Source organism: Asparagus officinalis, chromosome 10, assembly GCF_001876935.1.
Source record: "Asparagus officinalis chromosome 10, Aspof.V1, whole genome shotgun sequence".
Classification (NCBI taxonomy): domain Eukaryota; kingdom Viridiplantae; phylum Streptophyta; class Magnoliopsida; order Asparagales; family Asparagaceae; genus Asparagus; species Asparagus officinalis.
The window spans coordinates 68943645-68966200 of NC_033803.1; the positions used below are offsets into that span (position 1 = coordinate 68943645).

Here is a 22556-nt window from a genome sequence, read left to right on the forward strand (position 1 = left end):
ATGGGCAGGGGAGAAACAAAGAAACCGTCCATGGCTTCCTTTGTGTATGTTCTTCTGGTTGTAGTTCTTTGTTTCAGCCTGCTCCCTTCTGAGATCAGAGCAGACTACAATGTCTACTCTTCTCCTCCACCAGATTACTACAAGCCTCCACCTCCTAAGTATGAGTACAAATTTCCTCCACCCAAGTTTCCACCTTACTATTACAATTGGCTTCCATCTCCTAATTATTACAAGCCACCTCCTGAATATGGATACAAATGGCCACCTCATTATTATTACAAGTTACCTCCTACATATGAATACCCACATCCTTACTACAAGTGGCCTCCTGAGTACGAGTACAAATCGCCCCCTCCAAAGTACGAGTACAAATCACCACCTCCTCCGACATACGAGTACAAATCACCACCACCTCCGAAATACGAGTACAAATCACCTCCACCTCCCAAGTATGAATCTCCACCTCCAAAGTATGAATACAAATCCCCGCCTCCTAAAGACGAGTCACCTCCTAAGTATGAGGCACCTCCAAATGTGAACTACAATCACCTCCAAAAGTATGAGCCGCCGCCTCCCAAGTACGAGTACAAGTCACCACCTCCCAAGTACGAGTACAAGTCACCACCTCCAAAATACGAGTATAAATCGCCCCCTCCTAAATACGAGTATAAATCACCCACGCCTCCTCATGACAAAAAGCCACCCGTATAACTTCACATATATATATGCTTCACCTCCTTATTATCACTAAGAAGAGCTTCAAAAGTGAGGTATGAATAATCCTTCTTATCAAATGACTGAGCTTTGTTGTTGTTGTTGTTTAAAAAAAGACTAAGGTTATGCTTTTGTTCATAATATTGGCATATTTGAAGTCATTTGAGCTTCAGACAGAAATTTTCTTATCTGAGATCACGTTCTTGTTCAAAAGCATTTGGCATATTTGAAGCCATATATGAGTTTTACATAGCAATTCTCTAATATTGTTGTTTTTTTTTTTTTCTAATGGAGGATAACCCCTTGTGCTTTCCTCGTGTTGCAGGAGAAGGTGAAATCTCTGCCTCAATATATATTTAGCAATAATCGGCATCCAGTTATGGTAGACTATATAGGCTTGAATAAAGTTGCTCTTCTGCTTACATGAATATGTTTGTTTATGTAGTATAAGATCGAAAAGGGGTCAGAAGAGGCATTGTTTGTTTGCGGACTATTCTTTGTTGCACTTTTGATTCTGTTATATGAATGTGTATGTATTGGAAATGTTGGGTTATGATTTCCTACATTTAAGTATCCTCATACAACTTTTTCTCCAGCTCTAGCAATACTGGATACCTTTTTGGTACAATTATAACGGATTCGGATCCTCTCCACTACAAAAAAATAGTGGAGGGATCACTACATAATCACAGTCATTGATTATCTAGTTGATGATTGTAATTTTTTTCTTTTAGTGCAAATTAGGAATGAGTGCAATACACGGGGGTGTGGTAAGTGTTAGATTTAGATTGTATCATAACCGCCTACTGAATAATCAACGATTGAGATTAAAGTAGTGGTATCTCCACTACTTTTTTGTAGTAGTGGAGAGGATCCAAATCCAATTATAACAAGGACTTCATCAAAGCTGGTAAATGCAATTAAGCAGAGACAAATTTAGGGAAAATTGTACAGTACTTCCTGGAGGCAGTGGCGTATATAGGATTCCTTTTCAATGGTGTTACCATATGATTTGTCATCACTGTTTTCGGAATCTACATTGACAACTTTATAATATTATCCTTTTCAATTGGTGTCATATCATATAATATTATCCTTTTCACACTCTCCTAAAAAGTGACCCAAAAAAATTTCGAAAATACCTCCTGTTCTTCTTCTTCTTCTCTTGTGTCTTTCTCCTCCTCCTCTCCTCTAACTGCTCCTTCCACCTCTTCTTCTCTCCTCCTCTCCCCTAACCCTACTTTCCTCCTCTCTCTCCCTCTTACTCCTCTTGCCCTCGACCCCGTCGTCTCCCTCTCCTGCCTCCCGCCTCCCCCTTTGCCACCACCGAGAACGTCATCTCAGGCAAGTGCTGAGAAGACTCAGAGTTCGGCAAAATGCTTACAAAGAGAGATGTGGATTGCTATGCTCTATCTCAATGGGATAAGCCCATGATGACCTATGGTTGATATTTTAAATTCTATTGTGTGTCAATGTGCTTGATAGCATGCTATAGAGCACATTGACACACAATAGAATTTAAAATATCAATAGAATTTAAAATATAGAGCATGCTATCAGTCTAATCAACAATAATATCAGTCTAATCAACAACCAACATACCAAACTGATAGTAAAAAGGAATTTCATTGGTGATTAGTATGGATTGCTTTGTAAAACTATACTTTTGATAGAACAATATAGATTTTTAAGACTTTTGTAGGACATTATGGAAGAATTTTGAGGCTTTAAGAATGTAAGACTAATCAAATTGTGGAATATTTACTATATTAGTTGTAAGAATGTAAGACTAATCAATATAAAGTCTTACATTCTTACAGCTGATATAGCAAGTATTTCACACTTTGATTAGCTTTAAATTCTTAAAGCCCACAAAATTTTTCCACAATATGTTAAAAAAGTATTGAAAACTAATATAGCATTAAGAAAAATATAGTTCAACATAGCAATCCACACTAACCACCAATTATATTCTTTTTGCTATCAGCTTGATACATTTATTGTTAGTACCATTTATACTTAACAAGTAACACCCAGAGTTAACAACTTTCAGTAAAAGTTAATAGAAAAACTCAAAAGTTGACAGTTTCGGCTAAAAGTTAACAGAAAACGGAGCTAGTTAACAACATCCGGTGAAAGTTAACAGGAAACCCAAAAGTTAACAGTTTCAGGTTAAAGTTAACAACAAACAGAGATAGTTAACAGGAAAAAGCAATAGCCAACATACGATAAACATGTACTTTACAGTTTCAGCTGATGGAAGATTACTAGAGCGTGTCTATTTCTATGACAAAAATCCATCAAGAAATATTTGAACAATCTACTTAAGATTATATACATAAAATATTCTTGAATACAACATGAGCAGCTCACATTCTCTCACAATGTTTTACTTTACATAATTTATATATTTCTCTGCCATCATCAAAAATTCTAAACTAAGGCCTTGCTTCTGCGTACTTCCTATTGTACTGAAGATTTTACAAATTTCATACAAATGGGGGGATTAGCTTTAGCCAAAGCGAGCAAAGAAGATGGTAAGATCCAAAATCCATCTCCACATATCAAACCTGAAGCAACTACATGTATACAAATCGGGGGATTAACTTTAGCTAGAGTGAGCAAAGAAGATGGTAAGATCCAAAGTCCATCTCCACATATCAAACGTGAAGCAACTACATGTATCAGCAAACTCACCTTCTTGCTATTAATCTTGTGCCATCCAAACACAATCAAACTCCTTACAAACATATCAATCGCAAAGCTGGACCTCTCATTCCATCTTTCATACTTCTTCTCCATGTTCCTCTCCATCCATCTCACCGACCGCATCTCCTTCTTCTCTAAGCCTTCTCAACACTTACTTAAGATGATGTGGTTGGAGGCTCGGTGGTGGCGTAGGGGGAGGCGGGTGAGGGAGATGACGGGGTCAAGGGCAAGAAAAGTAAGAGGGAGAGAGATGAGGAAAGTAGGGTTAGGGGAGAGTAGGAGGAGAGAAGAAGAGGTGAAAGGAGCAGTTAGAGGAGAGGAGGAGGAGAAAGACACAGAGAAGAAGAAGAAGAAGAAGAACATGGGGTATTTTCAGAACTTTTTTGGGACACTTTTTGGGAGAGTGTGAAAAGGGGCTGGAACACAATTTGTTGGGTCTTTTGGGGTTAAAACACATGGAAAAAACTTCAAAGGGCTGGACCACAAGAGGTTTTGTTTTTGGGGCCTTGACACATTTTTTCCAATTTTTAAATATATTTGTGTTGCCCTTAAAGCAAAGGAGGAACTTGGTTTCAATGAAAATAGTAGTTTGGATCCAAACTAAAAATTGAGAATCAATGGTTCTAGGAAAAGAAGAGAGAAAGATATTGGTCGTCGAAAAACATGTGTTGTCACCTACTTGATCTATCTTTTATTGCCAAAATTTTAGGTTTCTAGCAATTTCAAGCAAAAAGCTAGGAATTTAGTTTCTACAAGTTTAATGCATTTTCTTCTGTTTATAGAAACCAATTTCCTAAAAAAACTTGTGAGACAAATTAGGTTAATTAACGATTAGCAATCCTTTTTTGCAAAAGGGTTTTCACTTTTCAGGGTACATGTAGTAGGAGGTTTTCACGTGCTTTTCAAACAATCTTGGTGAACCAAACAACCCCTAATGGGAATTTTTTTTTTTTTACTGAAACTAACAAATAGAAGGTTGACAAGTCTATTTGATGAAGGGGGAAAAATTAGTGGAGGCGGTAAAAATCGGTGACTTACCTTGCCAATTCAACGCTCATCAAATCAAAACTCTCTTGTTAAATTCTTTTGGGAGGGTAAAATGGGAGGGAATCTGATCCTCAAGCTCTCTAAAATTCCTTTTTATTAGCTTAAGGATCAAGATTCGATCCCATTCTACCCACCAAAGAGATCACATTTCTTTGCTATGAGAAAATGAGTACTTGGGAATTTATAGATCAGTCTAAAGCCCAAGGAGGAAGGGCATATGAAAGTGCATGCACACAATAGATTGTGAAACCTTTATAGAAAGTTAATACAACGTTAAAATTCATGATTAAATGTATTTATTTATTGCAAAATCTACAAAGAGGATGAACGTGGACTCGAAAATTTCAAGATTTAAATTGGCGAAAAAGGTATGCCTCGTACGTCCTCTATAGTTTATGGTTATCAGAAACGAATACGCAGGGGCTTTTTTTGCCAGTGAAAAGTATCGTTCGACATAGATAATTCTGAAAGTCGGTAGGATATGGATATTTGATATCCATATTTGGAAATATTGGCTCACGTCCACATTCTTTCGCAACAATAAATTACAGCCATCACTAAATTAAAGCCATCGAAACATCTTCGTCGCTATAGTTAGGGTCTAACAAATGTGATTATGCCAACTAAGTAAGAACGAATAAGGAGCTAAGCAAGATTAGCGCAGCGAATTGAGGAAAACGTTAACCTGTTAAACAAAACAAAAGTAAATAGATGTTGAAACCAATTTTACATTGACTTAGATCTTAGTACATTCATACATACTGGAAAAATCCCATGTCATGCACATTTCAAGTACCCGTATATCTTGCATTTCAAGTACCCGCGCCTCACCAGAATGCATACATGCAGAGGGAGTATATTGAAATTGAGAGCAACCAATATACATTTCTCATTCAAGATAGCTGCACTGTCGAAATCAATCCCATTTTCAGGCTTAGATAGTAAATTCTTCATGAACTCTGGTTCGTCATCGATTTCCTCCTCCGTTCCCTTTTAGGAAAATTTCAACCGTTGCCAATATCAAAGTTCAGAAAGTTTAGCCACATACATTGAGATTTACAAAGTCGATAAGGAGACATCGTGCAAATTCCTACCAACTCCTAACCCTTTTTTTCATCCGTTGCAAGATCAAATTTTCGTTCTGCACTCGCATTCAAGTGGAGAATAGAAATCCAACAATGAACAACAAAACGGTTCCTTCTGCGCATTTAAGAGAACAAATATTTACTGACTCATGAAATGGATGAAACAATCTAAAATAATCAAAAAAAAAAATCCTACTAGTTACATTTCTCTCTCTGCTGCTGTATCTCGAGAAAAAAAAATGTTTAAGGGGTCCATCAAATTTACAAGAAATTGTAGAGCGGCCATATCAGTAAATCTGTTGACACCAACACTAGGGCTTCATCTATCTGTATACAACTGATGACAAAATTATGAGCTGTAGAGGGTTTTAAGATCCTTATCCTTCGCAAACCATTCTGGAATGACCGTCGAAGCATAAGGATACAGATCCTTGTATGAGTTTCGTATCGTACTTTCTGCTACTCCTGTTGCCAAATATATATCTGCAAAACTCGAAAGTATTTAATGCAAACAAACAGATACATTGATAACAAAACATATACCTCTTAGAAGTCTCTTCTCTTCTGATAATTGTGTTATCATGTAAATAATTGCTGCTGCAATAGATATGGGGCTCCTCCTGCGAAAAAGTAGACGTCATTAGTCCTGCATAATTGGCATTTTAACAATAAATGCTTTTCCTTTAGGTATTTTTTTAATACAAGTATCATTACAATCAGAACTGTCTTTGCTTATAAAATTTTTTTGGGCAAACTAAGAACAGGCCTCACACAATTTTGGAGAAACAAAAACAGATATTTGTCCCAATATTCATTTTTACCTTAAATTCATGTGCCAAGAAGCAATTAGAAGGATGGGCTGTCAAAATATTCAGCATTTGCATTATCAAGGGAAGGAATCTAACACTCAAACTGAAATATGTTTACATGATGCAATCTATATATTTTATAGGCCAAAGCTTTAGACTGATGACCTTAAAGCAATTAAGTGCTGATAAATACCTCCAATATTTAACAACGCTACATCTAAGTGACCACAACCAAATTACTGTTGTGCGCAGCGGAAATTTCGGCAGAGTTTCTGGTGCACAATAAGAGAGAAAGATCGATAAGAATTCTTGTTTCTCAAAGGGAACAAGAATCTGAAGCCTAATATCCCATCAAAGTGGCATATTAGCTCTTCCTCTCGTCAGCTCTAGGACTGCGCGTCGAGGGATCCTAATAACTATTACAATGGCCACAAACTTAAATAAACCAATTTTTACGTGGTTCGGCAAACTGCCTACGTCCACGGGGCAAGGAGGAGGAGATCTACTATTAGAGAGAGAATACAAAAGGTTTACAATCTCACAAACTAAACCCTCAAACTAACTCTCTAATCTCTCACAACAGCAGTAAAAAAAACACTCTATTTCTCTTGTTGCACACAGTCCAAGACCCTGTCAAAGCCTTACACGCTGCCAAAAAAGAACCTCTGTTTTTCACCTCTTCTCCTTTTTCTTTGCTGCGTTTTCTCCAAGAAACAAAGCCGCCGAAAAAAGAATTCACCTTGCTACACAATGCCCTAGAAACCAAATAGTATATATAGGCTTGTATAGGCTATCGGGTGGGCTTTCACTTTGTCCGCTGGACAAAACCAAAGTCTTCACGCGAAAACACGATTTGGCTGGGAAAAGCCATCAACGTGGGTGGACCCCACATCCACAATTACAACCATAATGGTATCGAAAAATTATAAGTTCCCTTAAGCCAAGTGCTAATACAGTAGATTTCTCAATGAACGTTGACAATCTTGATGCAGCATTCCTACAAACCTTAACACGTATTCATCCTGCTAGTAAATTTAGCTATGCATGACTGTGAATCTATTCTGGCCCCTCACATATATTTTCATAGGAGCATTATGGCTACATCAAGCAGGTAAAAATAGTACCTTATATCAAGCTCTCCTATTTTCTCGACGACTTCTTCAGCAGCTTTAACGGCTTGATTATTCATACCAAGAGATGAACAGAAACGTCTCTGTAAAATTTGCAAATAAGAAAGAAGCCAAAACACAGAACATCTTACAAATTCTAAGTGCATAAGATATACATTGCCAAAAAAAATAATCTGGGAAAAGAATGACAACTGACCATAAAATCTCCTGCGCTAATAGTACACATATCCTGTATTGATGGATCGTTTTCAAGCCCTAACTGCTTCTGAATGAAATCTTTTGCTCGACCAATGTCCTTCTTCGTAGCACCATTTGCAACGGAGCATATCTCTGTTTCAAATTATAGTAAAGATGGACTAAGTACATGGTTTCAAACGAAGTCAAATAGAAGCATAAAGCAGAGAAAATGTGTACCCTTTATAGTGCGAGGCTTCTCCTCTTGTCGACAAGCAATGTATAGACAAGCAGCCATAATTGCATCTTGGTTTCTTCCTTTAATAGATCTAAGGCTTTCCACCTTCTTGTATATTTCATTGGCTCGGTCCTTTCCAAAAAGGAAAAATTATTTTCAAACTCAGGATTTTCATGTATACACCCACCGGACTATATAAAAACAAGAACTTATTTAATAAAGAAGAAGCAATATCAGCTAAAAAAAGAAACACTGGAATGCCACAGGAAGGATTTGAATGTAATATTACAAAAAGCTTAAAAACTTCAGTATAGATGTCTGGCTTTATCAAGTATATATAGATGAGATAAGATACCTAACTGCAAAAGATTCATGGTTCAGGATTGTGACTTGAACATAAATACTTTAGCAAATAACCATAGAAGGTAATAACTGCCAACACAGCATCAGAAAAGAAAAAAAGGAGCAAAAAAAATGATGGCGCAAAAATTAGTTGATAGCACAACCATACCGTTAGCAATATATATACTACAAAATTCACTACTTAAGAGTTATTCAAAGAATAAATAGCATAAACAACTTTATAGGACTATATAGTCAACAATATTATTTCGTTCGGAAAACAGTCAAAATTGCAAATTAGGATGTGTACCTTGATTGTGGCAACCAGATTTAACCTGTTAAAAGAAAGAAGAGAAGAAATTAGAAACAGTGCCCGGTTTAATTAAAACTTCACATCACCATATAAAAGGAAAGCAAGTTAGATATATCAAATTCGCGTTAATCAGATTGTTGGCGACATGTGTTTATCATCTCTGAATTGGGTACCTACGTTTTGAATGACTGATCATGTAATAAAACAGTACCTGAATCACCAATCACTTCTAACACTCGCGTCAATTGACATAACGGATTTCTTTGGCATAGCATAAATAAAGTGTCAACGGTTCGAAATAGCAGATTCCTTCGTGCATGTAATATCTTGATCACTTACGGAAATAAAAAAAATCCAAACACGTCAGACAAGTTCTATTGTTTGATTACATTGCGTTTCGACCTTTTCGTTACTGAAAATATCAACTCGTGACATATTGAGCAAGCTATTGCTCGAAAGTAAATAAAAACGCACGACCCAAATTGGCCGGTCATTCGGGCAGTTGAAACACACACATGGACGTCCCATTGAGAGGTTTATACGGTGACTACAAATCCATAATTAACCCGTCAAACATTGAAATCCAATGCAATTTATGTTTCAAGAAAAAAAACCCTTAATCTCTACGTTTCAAGAAAAAAAACCCTTAATCTCTACGTTTCAAGAAAAAAACCCTTAATCTAAAAAGCTCAACAAATTAAAACTCCACCATTTATGAAAGTTGGTTCTCGAGACATATCATGCAAAATTTGTTAATGACAAAAATTAGCTTTCTAGTTTACCTGAGCGCGATCTTTTTACAAGAGGGTTCTCGTGGCGGTGGAAAAAAAATAAATAAAAAAAAAGGTTTCTTCACCAATTAACAAGCCAATCCCTGATATGCTGATAAATAAATAATAATAATAACGGCCCGAACCTATCGGCCATTGTAGCGATGGCCGCGAAACGCCAAGATCAGCGCAGCGTCCGGGTTTCGAGCGTGTTGCACCAGGCCGGGATCACGCAGCTCCGCCGCGGGCCCCGCTGGGGTTGGATTCACCGTCGAGAGGCCGCGCCCGCCAGCAAAGAAAAAAAGGGGGTTGGACATTCTCGCCGACGCGGACCGGGTCGTTGCCGCTGGACTCGTCGAAGTCGCTCCACTCGGCGGTCTCGTTCGACGACGCGCATCGGAGGACGAGGCCGCACTCGGCTGGCAGATAGTGTCGCCGGCGGCCGTGGTCGAAGACGAACGTCCGTCGCCCGCCGCAGTCGGAAGCAAGTACGTGTCGGAGCATTGGCGCGGCGCGCCGAAATCATCGGTGAGGTTCTTGTTTTTTTTTATTTACTTTCTTGTTTTTTTTTTGTTTTTTTTTTTGGGTTTTCTCTATTTGTTTGCGGCAGCGTGGTTTTTTCGTTGAAGGAGGGAGGTTATTCTGGAGTTTGACGGGGGGGGGGAGAAGTATAGTTGTAGTAGATGATGTTTGCTGTTTTGATTCGGCACGTGGTGTTGGAGTAAAATAATAATAATAATAATAATAATAGTAATAATACCAATTTTTAATGAACAAATTTTTAAAAACATCTTTTTCCAAAATTAAATAGTAAAATCGACCGTTTAACAAAATAATAATAACAAAATAGACTCTTTTCATCTGAAAAGGACCGATATTGCTTTTATTTGGAAATTAGAAGGGACTAGTAGTCCCGTCCATTTCGTGTAGATAAAACCCCCACCTCTTCACTTGACTTCTCCTCTCGCCGTCGATCTATCGACCGAAACCCCAACTCAAAGCGCATCATTCCCTCAAATAATATCCATATGTGCTCCCCCTCCTTGATTTCGATCTCAATTTCTAACAAAAAAAACTAGAAAAAAAAATCGAAAGAAAATAAGCAAATATGGCTTCTTTTGATGGGAGCAATCGAGAACGAGAGCAGGGCGATGACGAGCCCTCGATTTTGGGCGTTCTCTTCTTTGGTTTGATCGGGACAGACACCGAGGGGCAAATAAAAACCCCCACCTCTTCGCATGCGGCAGATGCGTCCTCAGCCTCTTCGTCCCGTCGCCGGGCCTCACGAAACCCAATCCCGGATTCGATTGCAGCTCCAATCTCCTAAGAACCCGACACGAAGTCTTCGGATTCGAACCAGAATCCGAGACGGAGGTCTTTTCGGATCCTCTGCTTTGAACTCCGATAACCCGTAGTCCGTCTCCGCTTGCTGCGGTGGATCTTGAAGTCGTGGTTCAGGCGGTCGGAGATGACGGAGTGGAGAGATTCGAGCTCCAGAGATCGAGACTCGGCCAACAAATTTTTCGACGTTTCGGTTGATAGATCGGCGACGAGAGGAGAAGTCGGGTGATGAGGTGGAGGTTTTATTTACATGAAATGGACGGGGCTACTAGTCTCGTTCAATGGGAAAAAATTCGAATCGACCCTTTTCAGATGCTATTTTTTGATCAAACGGTTGATTTTGCTATTAAATTTTGAAAAAGTGGTGTTCTTAAGAATTTGCCCTTTTAGTCTAAAAATAAAATCTTTGCATACTCAAGGAATATATATAGAGAGAGAGAGATTTATATCAACTTAAATGGACCATCCACCAAAGTTTCTATCCATTGATGATACCTAGAAGATCCGTGCATCATATGAAGAGATTTTTTATCAATGGATAAAAACTTTGGTGGATGGTCCACTTGTGGATGATCCGCTCCGTTAAACTTGATCTACATATTCTAAAACCCCAACATACCAAATTTGGGGTGAGCCCGTCGTGGTTTGACCATTCATCCACTAGTATCAATTTTAACGATTTCGAATAAATAGAACTTTTTACATGGCTCGACGGAGCGGATCACCCACGACGGGTTCACCCCAAATTTGGTGTGTTGGGGTTTTAGAATATGTAAATCAAATTTAACGGAGCGGATCATCCACAAATATAGCTCAATCAAATGATCATTAATGACTAAGAAACTTAGTGGATGTCCACTTAAGTTGACATAAGTTTTGCTCTCTCTCTCTCTCTCTCTCTCTCTCTCTCTCTCGGCTAAGATAGTGGCTCTAGTCTCAAGAAGCAATTTACTAAATAAGTTCTGAAATGCACAAATTATTAATAGGGTTAATTGCCAATAGACCCCATATAGTATCACCCAATTGCAAAGAGACTCCCAATAGTTCTATTTTTTCAAGTAGAACCCCTGAGTGAATAGTTGTTGGCTCTTAAAATAGTTAAAAATGTTTGAGGAGGCAGGTAGACCCTATATACTTCTATCGGCAAGTATATTCCTTAGTTGCTTTTTATTTTGAATTTTAAAAGAGGGGAAAAAGTTTAGTGAGAGGGCGTATTTGCATCTAGGCTAATACTACTGAGGATCTATTACTAAAACTACAAGGAGTCTATTCATAATTGGGTGATACTATAGGGGTCTATTTGCAATTAACCTTTTTTAATATGAGACTAAAACTTGCTATTCACCAAATAAATCCTTGAAATTTTATAATATGCTAGCAAAGGAAACATAATTTGTCTTAGACATAATACTTTAAAGATTTACCACTCACTTTCTATCCTGGTCTTTTTATTATTCTTGTCTGTTCTATCGTTCAAATCTTTTTTCAGATGTGTTTATACTCTTTTGCCTCCATGCTATGTCCTGAGAGTCCACATCTTCATCACATTCTATTTGTTTGAAAGCTTCTAATTTGTAGATTTCTTGAGCAATAATTCTTCTCCACATCTTCATCACATTCTATTTGTTTGAAAGCTTCTAATTTGTAGATTTCTTGAGCAATAATTCTTCCTTCAATTCTTTGCTCTTTGAAAGCTTCTAATTTGTAGATTTCTTGAGCAATAATTCTTCCTTCAATTCTTTGCTCCTCATCTTTTCTGTTCATTTTTATCAAGAAAAGACATTCTTTATTACAACGGTTCATCATTTTTTGGCATAGGTGATAAATTCTCCTGTATTGAAGTAGTTTTGTCATAGTACCTTTCTTTCTTCATCAAATGAATCCATATATTCTTCAGGTGTACAACCAATTAGAAATTAGGTGGCATTATAAAGAGTAGCGTATACCTTGTTTCATATGATCATTTACTTCCAATCGCATAGGGTATACATTGTTTGAAAAAATATTCATGTTATATTTGTTTTATGTTTTTTACTTATATAACTTTCACACTTACTTGATTTGACATTACATGTCTTCATTCTTGTAATTGTTGCAACTAATTTTATTGTCTTCAATAGATACTTTCTCTTGGTATTTTTTACATACAGCATAGCAAAGTAATTCTAGATTGATTATTGCTCATATTTCCGCATTGAATGTGCAATAAATATATTATGAATGTTAATGAGATTATCATAATCATCGTAGTAGGAGGTTATTAAATGTAGAAAGTAAGTTTCTAATTGAAATGAGCAACATAAATGATAAAAACTAAAGTGAAAGATCTAATACAGTAGCTCTCCGAGAATGAACCCAAACCAAACACATAGAACCATCAATTTCTTTGTGATGTGAATTAGCTAGCAGTATTTATGTGCTCGAGAATGTAGGCATCAATTCTGTTAACTGCTAGAAGTAAACATTTCAGCAAATAACCAAGTGTGAAGTTGAGGATGAATAATGTAATAACTAAGTTTATCTTTTGTGATAACTAATGTGATAATACATGATAGATCCAACATCTTTGTGTTAGAAATTGAATTATTTAGAAGGATAGACTCCATTCATAGAGCTGAATAAATTTGGATAGAGATGAAATCCAGGGAGAAGTAAAACGACCACAACTATTCAATTCAATTAAATTAGTGTATTATAGGCATGTAATTCTGGGGGATGTTTTAGTAATTGATCGTGTTGGTTAAGGGCTAACCAAACCATGGTTTGCATATTTAATCAAGAAACTAATGGAGGAACCAACTTGCAATGGCCTTTGTTACTTGAGGTACCTCTCGACAATTTCAACGAGTTGAGGGGTTCGTGCAAATCGTTGAAGATTTCAGGGACCAAAGAACTAAAAATCCTACGCATACAAAAAGGGAAAGCCAACAACTCGCGAAAACAAATGGCACCCTCGAAACGAGGGAAATCGAAGACCGCCACCGCTCCGCCGCCCCCGACGGCCGCCGCGTCCAACTTTCCGGCGAGCCTCCGCCTCCAATCTCCGGCCACCGTATCCATATCGATCCACGCGAAACCTGGTTCCAAGATCGCCACCATCACTGGTCTCTTCAAAGCCAAATCTCTCCCCCCTTTCTCCTTGATCGATGCTTTTTTTTTCCTCTCAATTACAGTGATTTATTTTTTGTAGATATTAGCGATGAGGCGGTCGGGGTTCAGATCGATGCTCCGGCGAGAGACGGCGAAGCTAATGCGGCACTGGTCGATTTCATTAGCTCGGTGAGCCTTGCGTAAACTGAAAATTAGGGTTTTCTTAGAGTTACGATCTTTTTGTATGGAGTAAGGAAAGGAAGTTGGATTGAGCAATTATACCTTTTGAATTGAATCGTAGTTGGGCAATGAGTCTATAAGATCATCAATTGGTAGTCACATGATATCAAGCTAATTTAAAAAGGGCAAAAGGAAAAATCTTTAACTCTTACTGGAATAGGTAAAATATCAGGAAAAATATTTATGACACTTATCTCGTGGAGCTATAAGCATGCAATTATTTACACTACGAAAGCTACTAATTTAACAACAACAGGAACAACAACTAGTGAATGCTATTAACTACTTATGTTCATAAAAACCCGAGCAAGATTTTACATTGGCTGTTGGGTAATGCACACCCTCCAACTTTATCTTGGCTTGGGTAGACAGTGAAAGGATAAACAAAAAATCATATCGACTACTAATAACTTTTTATTTGTATACTACAATTGTGGGTCATTTGCAATAGAACTAGAAATATTTGTATTAACCAGGAACTTAATCAAATATAAACGCTAGAAAATACTAAGATTTTAGCATCTTCAACTTCTATCTGCAAACCATTCTTGCACTACACAAGCTACTTCCGGTTAGCTAATACTAGTAAGACACTTTTGGATAAGAACTAAACAGTAATCATGCACTGTTCATCATAGTAAACCGTAATCCAATCATTTCGCCGCAATCTTCCAATACTTGACATCTCTTCATCAACTAGATACAACCATGCACGAACTTCGACAAGCCCCGATGAGCTTTTGTGATCCGGTCAAGTATCGCCGACGCCCAGTTTCCTCTGATCGATCCTCTATGAGTTATAATCTTTTGCATCCAAGGCCTTACAACACGGCTTTGGAAAGTTATCAAAAATAAAAAAATCTACCCACTCCTTTTAGATCCCGATAAGATTCGGGTACCCGCCACTGCTGGAGTTTACAATATCGAGAATCTCATACTTTTTTATCGGATTCGGATTGGGGTCGAAGATAACACATTTGAGGGCTTTCTACTTTCATATCGGAGTCCCTGTTCCAGTCCACATCAATTGGTATCAAATGATGGGAGAACGTCCTGCTCTTAATACCAAATGATGGGAAGCAGGCAAAGAGCTTCAATTTGGAGACCAGAAATCGTTAATGGCTTGACCGAATGATGTCATAATTCATAATGAATGGTAATTGATGTTACTGACCACTCGTGAACAGTAACCAGTGTTCTTTTTAATTTGTGAACAATAAACTTGTTTCGGGGGTTTTAGATATTTTCTTATTTTGGTTTCTCTTGATGAGAGATTCTTTTAAAGAGATTGATTGAGAAGGATAATTGAAAGGAGAAACAGTTTAGATAATTACTAGGTTTCACACCTAAGGGCCTCGTGTACCCGGGGACTTCATACCCAAAGAGGCAAATTACATGCTATTATGCTAAGAACGAGTAATTCACATGCTTAGAATTTTTATAACCCACTTTTTTATTAATCAAGGTCTAATTTCTCACGGAGGGTTACAATTTTATTTATAGAGAAAACTAAATCTGGAAATTAAATCAAATCCAAACTAAAAGAAAACATAATAAAATCTTAAGAAAATCTTACCTAAAAATAAATATTAGATCATATAATATTAAATTAGAAAAGACTAGTAAATCCTAGAATCTTTTGATCAACGGCCCATGATCATCCTGCATCACCAGTCCACCATTTGGAAGATATTGCGTCTCTTCAAAACGTGAAGCAAAATCAACACAAGTGCCCCATCCAGCCATATGTGGACCTTCAATCAAAACTTGAGTTCAATCCATAGTCTAAAGCTAAACTTGAGTCAGAAGAAAAAGCATAATAAGATTAAAAACTTGATCCAAGGACCTAAGCTTGAACTCGGGCAAGAAGCGGAACCAACGAATAACATTGATTTAGAGCCCAAGTCTAAACTTTGAACCTAACGGAGAGTAACAGCTTGAACTCAAACAGAAAATCAAGTCAAATGTTGATACAAAACATGAGCTCAAATTAAGACTAGAGCCTGAAATCGAATCATCCTAGAAGTGGAATGCAAGAACAATATGCAATGCAAACTCTTAGTCCAGGCTAATTCAATTGTTGACTTCATTATCTCAAACCCTCCACCATCAACTCAATATCATGTCTTACAACTCATCTTGAAGATTTTGCAGTCCACAATGAAATATTTTCCACCAAACAAGTTGATCATTACAATTTCCTACTATAAAACTCAAGGTCATGTTTTCTCTAACAAGGAGGATGCAAAATGATTGTGGGCCATTGATCAAAAGTTTTTAGGATTTACTAGTGTCTCTTTTATTTTAATATTATATGGTATAATCTTTATTTTTAGGTTCTTGAGATTTTATTTTATTTTATTTTAGTTAGGATTTTATTAGGATTTGGTTTAATTTCAGATTTAGTTTTCTTTATAAATAAAGTTGTAATTATCTATGAGGAATTAGACCTTGATGAATAAAAAAGCGAGTTATGAAAATTCTCAGCATGTGAATTGCTTGTTCTTGGCATGTGATTTGCACTGTTGGGGTGTGAAGCCCTTAAGTGTGAAAGTGTGAAGCCTAGTTATTATCTAAATCCTCTTTCTCCTTTCAATTATCCTTCGCAATCTCTCTTCAAAAAATCCCTAATCAAGAGGAACCAAAAGGAGGGAGAAACCCAATACCCTCAAAATGGGTTTTACAGATCACGGATAAACAATAGTACCCGTACTGTTCATCGGTGGATAGTAACATCAATTACTATTTAGCATGAATGATGACATCATTCTGCCGAGTCGTGGACAATTTCTTGCCTCTAGATTAAAGCCCTCTGGCTGCTTCCCATCAACTAGAGTACTTTCTTTCCAAAAGAGGTTTCTTAGCTGTCACGCCCCAAACTACAGCAAAAATTTATAAATATGGGCTTCGCGACAGTAGTGACGTGTGCACAAGACAAGTTCCGTGCACAAGTCCAAGTCTGACACCTCATATAACATAGCTATCTTAAAATGTACATAAACTTGCTTATGATAGTAGCTTGAAACAAACTGTATATATATAATCGTTATTTACATTCCACAACCTTACCATTACAATTATTTTACAACGCAAAACACTCTGCTAAAAATAACACCATTGGAGTTGTGTTTTTCATACAAGCACTTCTTTACAACGGCCGCAACCAAAAATTCAAATTATTACATCGTTATCTCGGATTTGAAAAAAATGAAAAATGACTGGGTGAGCTAAAGCTCAGTGAATTTTTTTTTTACTAGAGTTCATAGATATCTAACAGAATGAAAATAATAATTCCTAGAAATAGTGAATTATAAGTTTGGTGCATGATATTCCAAAAAAAAGATCACATAACACATAGTTTCCAGGAACAGAATGCACCTAACTCTGCCATAGCCTGCTGGCCATATCACAAACGCCCAAAAAAAACCACATCACAAATGCCAAAAGGCCACATCACAAGTACCCATAACGGGTTACATAAATATGCATTCTAACCATATGACAGGCACAAATATGTCACTCCATACTGGACTTTCTAAGGGTTTTGAAAACATCAAGAATCGCATGTCAAATGGCTTGATTTTGGAAACACATCTCTTGTCACATTATTTGATTTCAGCAACATTACTTATCAAATTGCTAAATTTCAAAAACTCATTGTTTGACACATTACTTGATCTCGAAAATACATTGCTTGTTACAAAGTAATATTCGTACAAATTTATTCACTTGTGAAAATTTCAAACACTTCCAGATTAAGTGAACAAGAGTAAACTCATCATATCAATTAAAATGGTGCAACAAATTCAGTTTATTTACTTTTATTCTAAATATCATCACGAAAAATCTATTAAACTCGTTAAACCGCTAAAACACAATTAAACCACTAAAACACAATTAAACCACTTATTTCTTTGATAACCTTCAAATAAATCTATATTCACCGTTATTTGGGATCACGTGAGAATCAAAATCACTTATCACATTTATATGAAATCAAATTTATTTTCAATATCTCATAAGAAGTCAAAATTATATTATGAGTTAGGCCACAACAGAATCGATCAAATCATATATCATTTTTATACATGAAAAAATAGAATAATTATTCTTCAAACACAAGATCAATCCATTATAATACGCATAGAATTTTATGTTATAAAACAACCAATGAGAAATGAACTCACCTCTAATGAGTACGGCTTCCCTCAAAATATTACTCCTGATATCAACCTGATCCTATAATATAAATATATAAAACTAATTTGTTAATCACCTCATAATCTAGCGCCAGTCCGATTCAAATATAATTAAATAATAATTAAAATATATAAATAGGATGCACATAGGCGTTTTACTAGTTTTAGCAATTCATCACAATTTTTATAACATCATTCTAATAGTTTTGGACCTATTAACAATATGGGACAGTTACTAGGGTTTTCCAAATAATTATCTAAGCTTAATTCCTCAACTGGTTTGATTTTCTGGGCCTGTGGGTAATTAATAGAGCAACAAGGGCCTGAACAAACTTTTTTCCTTTCCTTTATTTTCTGGATCTATATACAAACTCATAAACTTTTAGGGGTCTCAAAGAAATTTGGTTATTTAACTATGTTTCTCTCCTCTATCTCCTTCATCTACCAATTCCTCTCCTCTTTCTTATTTTTTCCCCTTCTCGGTGTTCTTGTCAGCGGCTACTCATGCGTAGGCCGTGCCCCCTGCACCACCGCGGGGGTGGCCCCTCGACTGCGAGGCTCGTCGGTGGTCGACGACGAGATCCTCGCAGAGCTAGGTATGTATTTTCTCTCCTTTTTTCCCCTCAATTTCTTAAGAAATCAAAGATCAATTCCTAAAAAAATGAAGAAAAACTAATGAGGAGATGAGTTTATACTGATTGAATTGAATTTAGGGTGAGATTTTCTTTTTTACCCTTTTCTTTCCACTATTTTCTTCCTCTTCTTCCTTCTCCAATTTTCCCTTCTTTCCCCCCCTCATTTTATCATGTCTTTGAGGCGGTGCAAATCACCAACGGAAGATGAGGCGGTGATGAACAGGGGTTTGGGGTATTTTTGCATAGCACCTCTCAAACTTTATGATTTACAAGTAATTATCCATTTTTTATTTTTTTATTGCCTATTAATTTGTGTTATTACACTAGCTGTCCACGAATGAATAGTTGAATGATAATAATTTCAATAACACCATTTTTTAGCCTCTCTCCTTACTCTACACTCAGGATATAAATAAATATATTTCTAGTTTAAACATGTCATGGATAAAAAAAATACATCTTCTATATTGAAAATTTGGACTTCAAAATCATAGGACTCCTCATATCCATCAAATCCATAACATGCTAGAGTACTGAATTTAAGTGGATTGAAATCATACCTTTGTGAAGGTAACTGTATTTTACCCTTCATTACTATGTATCTTTCGACTTTGATACTAGATAATGGGGGCCGAGCGGAGGGCTTTGATTTGGAGGTGAAAATTTGTGCTTGGCGGAATGATGCCATAATCCATGATGTACAGTAATGACAATTGTTCATCATGGATTACAACATCATTCAGTGAAGCTGTCAACGACTTCTGACCTCTACAGTAAAGCCTTATGCTTAGTCCCCACTCCCCATCATTAGGGAAAATACTGTCTCGTATAAGAAATGTACTGGAAATTAGAGGAAAATATTGTGTGAATAGGGAAGCTTTGTGTCATGTGAGAAAGTTCATGAGGTGTTAAGAAGAATCAATGTTGAAAATAACGGTAACACATATTGTAACGCTTACCACTTGTTAAGGGTTATGGAAAAAAACACAAAAAGACGTAACACATAATTTAGGTTATGCTATTTATTAATTATTTTAGATATTTATAAAATACGAACAATTCACAATGACTTTAATAATTAGAATAATCAAAATTTTCAAGCAGAACATCATATGTAAAATCTTATTACCTCGCTATATTGGCCAAGTCACTGGAGAAAGCCTTTAGCGAGAGGTAGAGATGGAGAGAGCCGAGGAGGTGAAGGAGCTGAGGAAGAGATTTTGTCGTTGACATGTGTAGAATTGCTAACCCTTTCATCGCTGAGATTTTCCTGGAGACGCTAGAGCATTGCTTCGATGGAGACGGGGAGTGGATCTCGATGGAGATGGAGACAAGGAGAGGAAGAGATGGAGATGGAGGAGTTAGGATTTCGTCGCTGAGATGGGGACGAGGAGTGGATCTCGATGGAGATGGAGACGAGGAGGGGGAGAGATGTAGATGGAGAAGCTAGGGTTTCGTCACTGAGATCTAGTTGTTGAAAGTTTTTGTAGTCGAAGGTTTCCACAATCGAAGTTCTCATCGTCACTGCGAGAAGTTGAGAGATATTTTGGGGTGTTAAGATTTAGGATCGGGTTTTCTACAGTGATAAAAGGTTGGGGGTTATTAGATTTGGATGGTGGAGAGTGATCTATGTGTTCAAATCTGGTAATCAATATAACCTTAAAAAATTTAGGTTATATAACCCTTAACAAAATGCTCATAAAACATGTTTTTTGAGATTTTGTTTGGCTGTTAAGTGCCCTGTGCGTTTTCTGCTTGTTATGTAACATTTTCATCGTGTTAGGTAATGGATTGGGAGATTAGGAATCTAGAAATGGATTCATTAGTAATAATGGGGAACTTAGGATTAGGGTGGTTCATTTTGCAATTTGATCCCACTTTCATGGGCCAGATGATGGCAAGTTTTATCGGATCTGGTGGTGAAAATCTTAAGCACCTCAAACATTCTGAATTCTCATCTATTTTGAGTTCATTTTAAAATTGTGTCTTTCTATCGTTAGGCTAAAGCTGAACAAGGAGATTAGGATTTTGAGAGAATGTAGGTAATTACTAATTTGAATTCAGCGTCTGTATGAATTATTACAGAAGAAAACCATGAAACATGTATTCTTGCTTAGCTTCGCCCTTCTCCTTCAAAGGATGGATTCTAGGTTTCCACTCACATGCAATTCATATTGGAATATCTGACGTCAATATCTGCATCCGGACAATGGAAGATAGAAAACCAGAAAGTCAGAGAATCAGTAGGCAATTTAACTGCTGGAAAATTAGCATGGGATATTTACCTGTAGAAGAGGTGAGATACTAGGGTTTTACTCTGCAAACAAGACTTTTTTCTGGATCAAATGGTCTGATTTTTTATGAAGACTTCACCTCATCTTTCTGACTTGCTTGAAATGGTTTTGACTATTTTTAAAGACACGCCATTTGTTCCAAGTTTCTGAAGTGCGCAGACAGCTCAATTTATCTTAGCACCAATCATGCTGCATGTTCTTAAGCTACAACTTGAGAAACCTCTAGTTTGCTATCCTTTTTATTTCTCGTTACTTGTGTGATAGATCCAAATTTAACAATATGTAATTTCTTAATCCCTAAACCCAAGTTAGTTGTCAACCCAAAGCCATAGATCCAAATTTAACAATATGTAATTTCTTAATCCCTAAACCCAAGTTAGTTGTCAACCCAAAGCCACCATCAGCCGAATATGAACATGCGTTATTGCGAGTGTGACTATGTAAGAAATGGGTCTCAAGGAATATGTGATGATACATTATGTTCACAACTTTTAAACTGTTGAACAACAGTCCAAAATCCAAAACATGATTGGTTGTGTTGATGTTAGTGAATATTTGCCTTGCCTCTTTTCTATTAATCATTTAGTACATTTTCACAAATTTAACCATTTATCTGTTATGCAGGTTCTAGGAGTAAAGAAAAGACAAGTATCTATTAGTTCTGGCTCCAAGTCGAGGGAGAAGGTTGTGCTTATACAAGAAGTAAGCCTGGAGAATGTTTATAATGCTCTAAAGAAAGCTTGCAATTCTTAATCACGGACAAAAAATCGTACAAGAGACAATATTAGAATGTGATTATTATGGGAGCTTCAAGTTTCTCTGATGCGAGGAGATAAGCGTGATAATTTTTTGAGCCAGTTCTGCTAATTCCCATCAGGGAAAAAGGTTTAAACTGCACAGATTTGACTACATAATATACCTGATCGGAGGCCAGTAGATGCAGCTCAGCTCTCCTCTTATGCTGTAAGATTTTAGATTATGCTACGCGAGTAACGAATGCTACTAAACTGTCGTCGGTTCTTCCCTTGTACACGCGATAACTAGGGGTGCCAAACCGTATCCGTATCCGAGGAAATATCTATAACCGTATCCGTTAGGATACGAATATGGTTACTCAAATCTATTACCGATAGGATATGGTTGCGGATATGGTTTTGTAGTGAAATATCCGTATCCGTATCCGAAAAAATCCGAATACATATTGGTAATACTCTTACGATAGTTTCGATTCTTAGATTATGGATTTGTGGTTAATTTTGATGATCAAGATGTCTAATCTTAGCTTTTCAATCATAATGAACATATTAACGAACTCTTTTTGCATCACATGACTATATTTTTCTGAATACTATCTAGTTTTCTCATATCCTTTTTGTATCCGCATGCATATCCATTTATATATCCGCATCTATATCCGTAACCGTAT

At 36.8% G+C, this 22556-nt stretch overlaps 3 protein-coding genes across 6 annotated transcripts; 2 read left to right on the plus strand and 1 right to left on the minus strand.

The window, feature by feature from the left end:
• On the plus strand, positions 1-1270 carry LOC109826866 (extensin-2-like). Its single transcript, XM_020393883.1, has 3 exons — positions 1-605; positions 1009-1096; positions 1160-1270. Exons 1-3 carry the CDS (start codon positions 1-3, stop codon positions 1268-1270), a joined length of 804 nt encoding a protein of 267 aa, XP_020249472.1.
• Positions 5217-10910, minus strand: LOC109826948 (transcription initiation factor IIB-like). 4 transcript variants are annotated; one of them, XM_020393957.1, is made up of 7 exons: positions 9478-9532; positions 8559-8583; positions 7909-8038; positions 7691-7824; positions 7489-7577; positions 6099-6175; positions 5217-5670 (listed from the first exon to the last, which is right to left on the minus strand). In XM_020393957.1, the coding sequence occupies exons 1-7, from the start codon at positions 9486-9488 to the stop codon at positions 5624-5626; spliced, it is 513 nt and encodes a 170-aa protein (XP_020249546.1). In that variant the 5' UTR covers positions 9489-9532; the 3' UTR covers positions 5217-5623. The 4 variants fall into 4 exon arrangements, with proteins under 4 accessions (XP_020249546.1, XP_020249548.1, XP_020249547.1 ...); XM_020393959.1 differs by lacking the exons at positions 5217-5670; positions 9478-9532 and adding exons at positions 5684-6038; positions 10562-10910; XM_020393958.1 differs by lacking the exons at positions 5217-5670; positions 9478-9532 and adding exons at positions 5684-6038; positions 10275-10910.
• On the plus strand, positions 13596-21975 carry LOC109826358 (UPF0235 protein C15orf40 homolog). Its single transcript, XM_020393379.1, has 3 exons — positions 13596-13776; positions 13863-13951; positions 21755-21975. Exons 1-3 carry the CDS (start codon positions 13617-13619, stop codon positions 21881-21883), a joined length of 378 nt encoding a protein of 125 aa, XP_020248968.1. The 5' UTR covers positions 13596-13616; the 3' UTR covers positions 21884-21975.

What these genes read in the sequence shown, in the direction of transcription:
- LOC109826358 (XM_020393379.1), top strand. Translation starts at nt 13,617, where the DNA reads ATGGCACCCTCGAAACGAGGGAAATCGAAGACCGCCACCGCTCCGCCG. An exon ending in CAAGATCGCCACCATCACTG is followed by an intron (nt 13,777 to 13,862) that starts GTCTCTTCAAAG and finishes TATTTTTTGTAG; the next exon opens with ATATTAGCGATGAGGCGGTC. An exon ending in TGGTCGATTTCATTAGCTCG is followed by an intron (nt 13,952 to 21,754) that starts GTGAGCCTTGCG and finishes TCTGTTATGCAG; the next exon opens with GTTCTAGGAGTAAAGAAAAG.
- LOC109826948 (XM_020393956.1), bottom strand. An exon ending in ATCTGGTTGCCACAATCAAG is followed by an intron (nt 8,039 to 8,558) that starts GTACACATCCTA and finishes CTTTTTGGAAAG; the next exon opens with GACCGAGCCAATGAAATATA. An exon ending in ATAGGAGAGCTTGATATAAG is followed by an intron (nt 6,176 to 7,488) that starts GTACTATTTTTA and finishes ACTTTTTCGCAG; the next exon opens with GAGGAGCCCCATATCTATTG.
- LOC109826866 (XM_020393883.1), top strand. Translation starts at nt 1, where the DNA reads ATGGGCAGGGGAGAAACAAAGAAACCGTCCATGGCTTCCTTTGTGTAT. An exon ending in TACAAGTCACCACCTCCCAA is followed by an intron (nt 606 to 1,008) that starts GTACGAGTACAA and finishes TTTCTAATGGAG; the next exon opens with GATAACCCCTTGTGCTTTCC. An exon ending in ATAATCGGCATCCAGTTATG is followed by an intron (nt 1,097 to 1,159) that starts GTAGACTATATA and finishes TTGTTTATGTAG; the next exon opens with TATAAGATCGAAAAGGGGTC.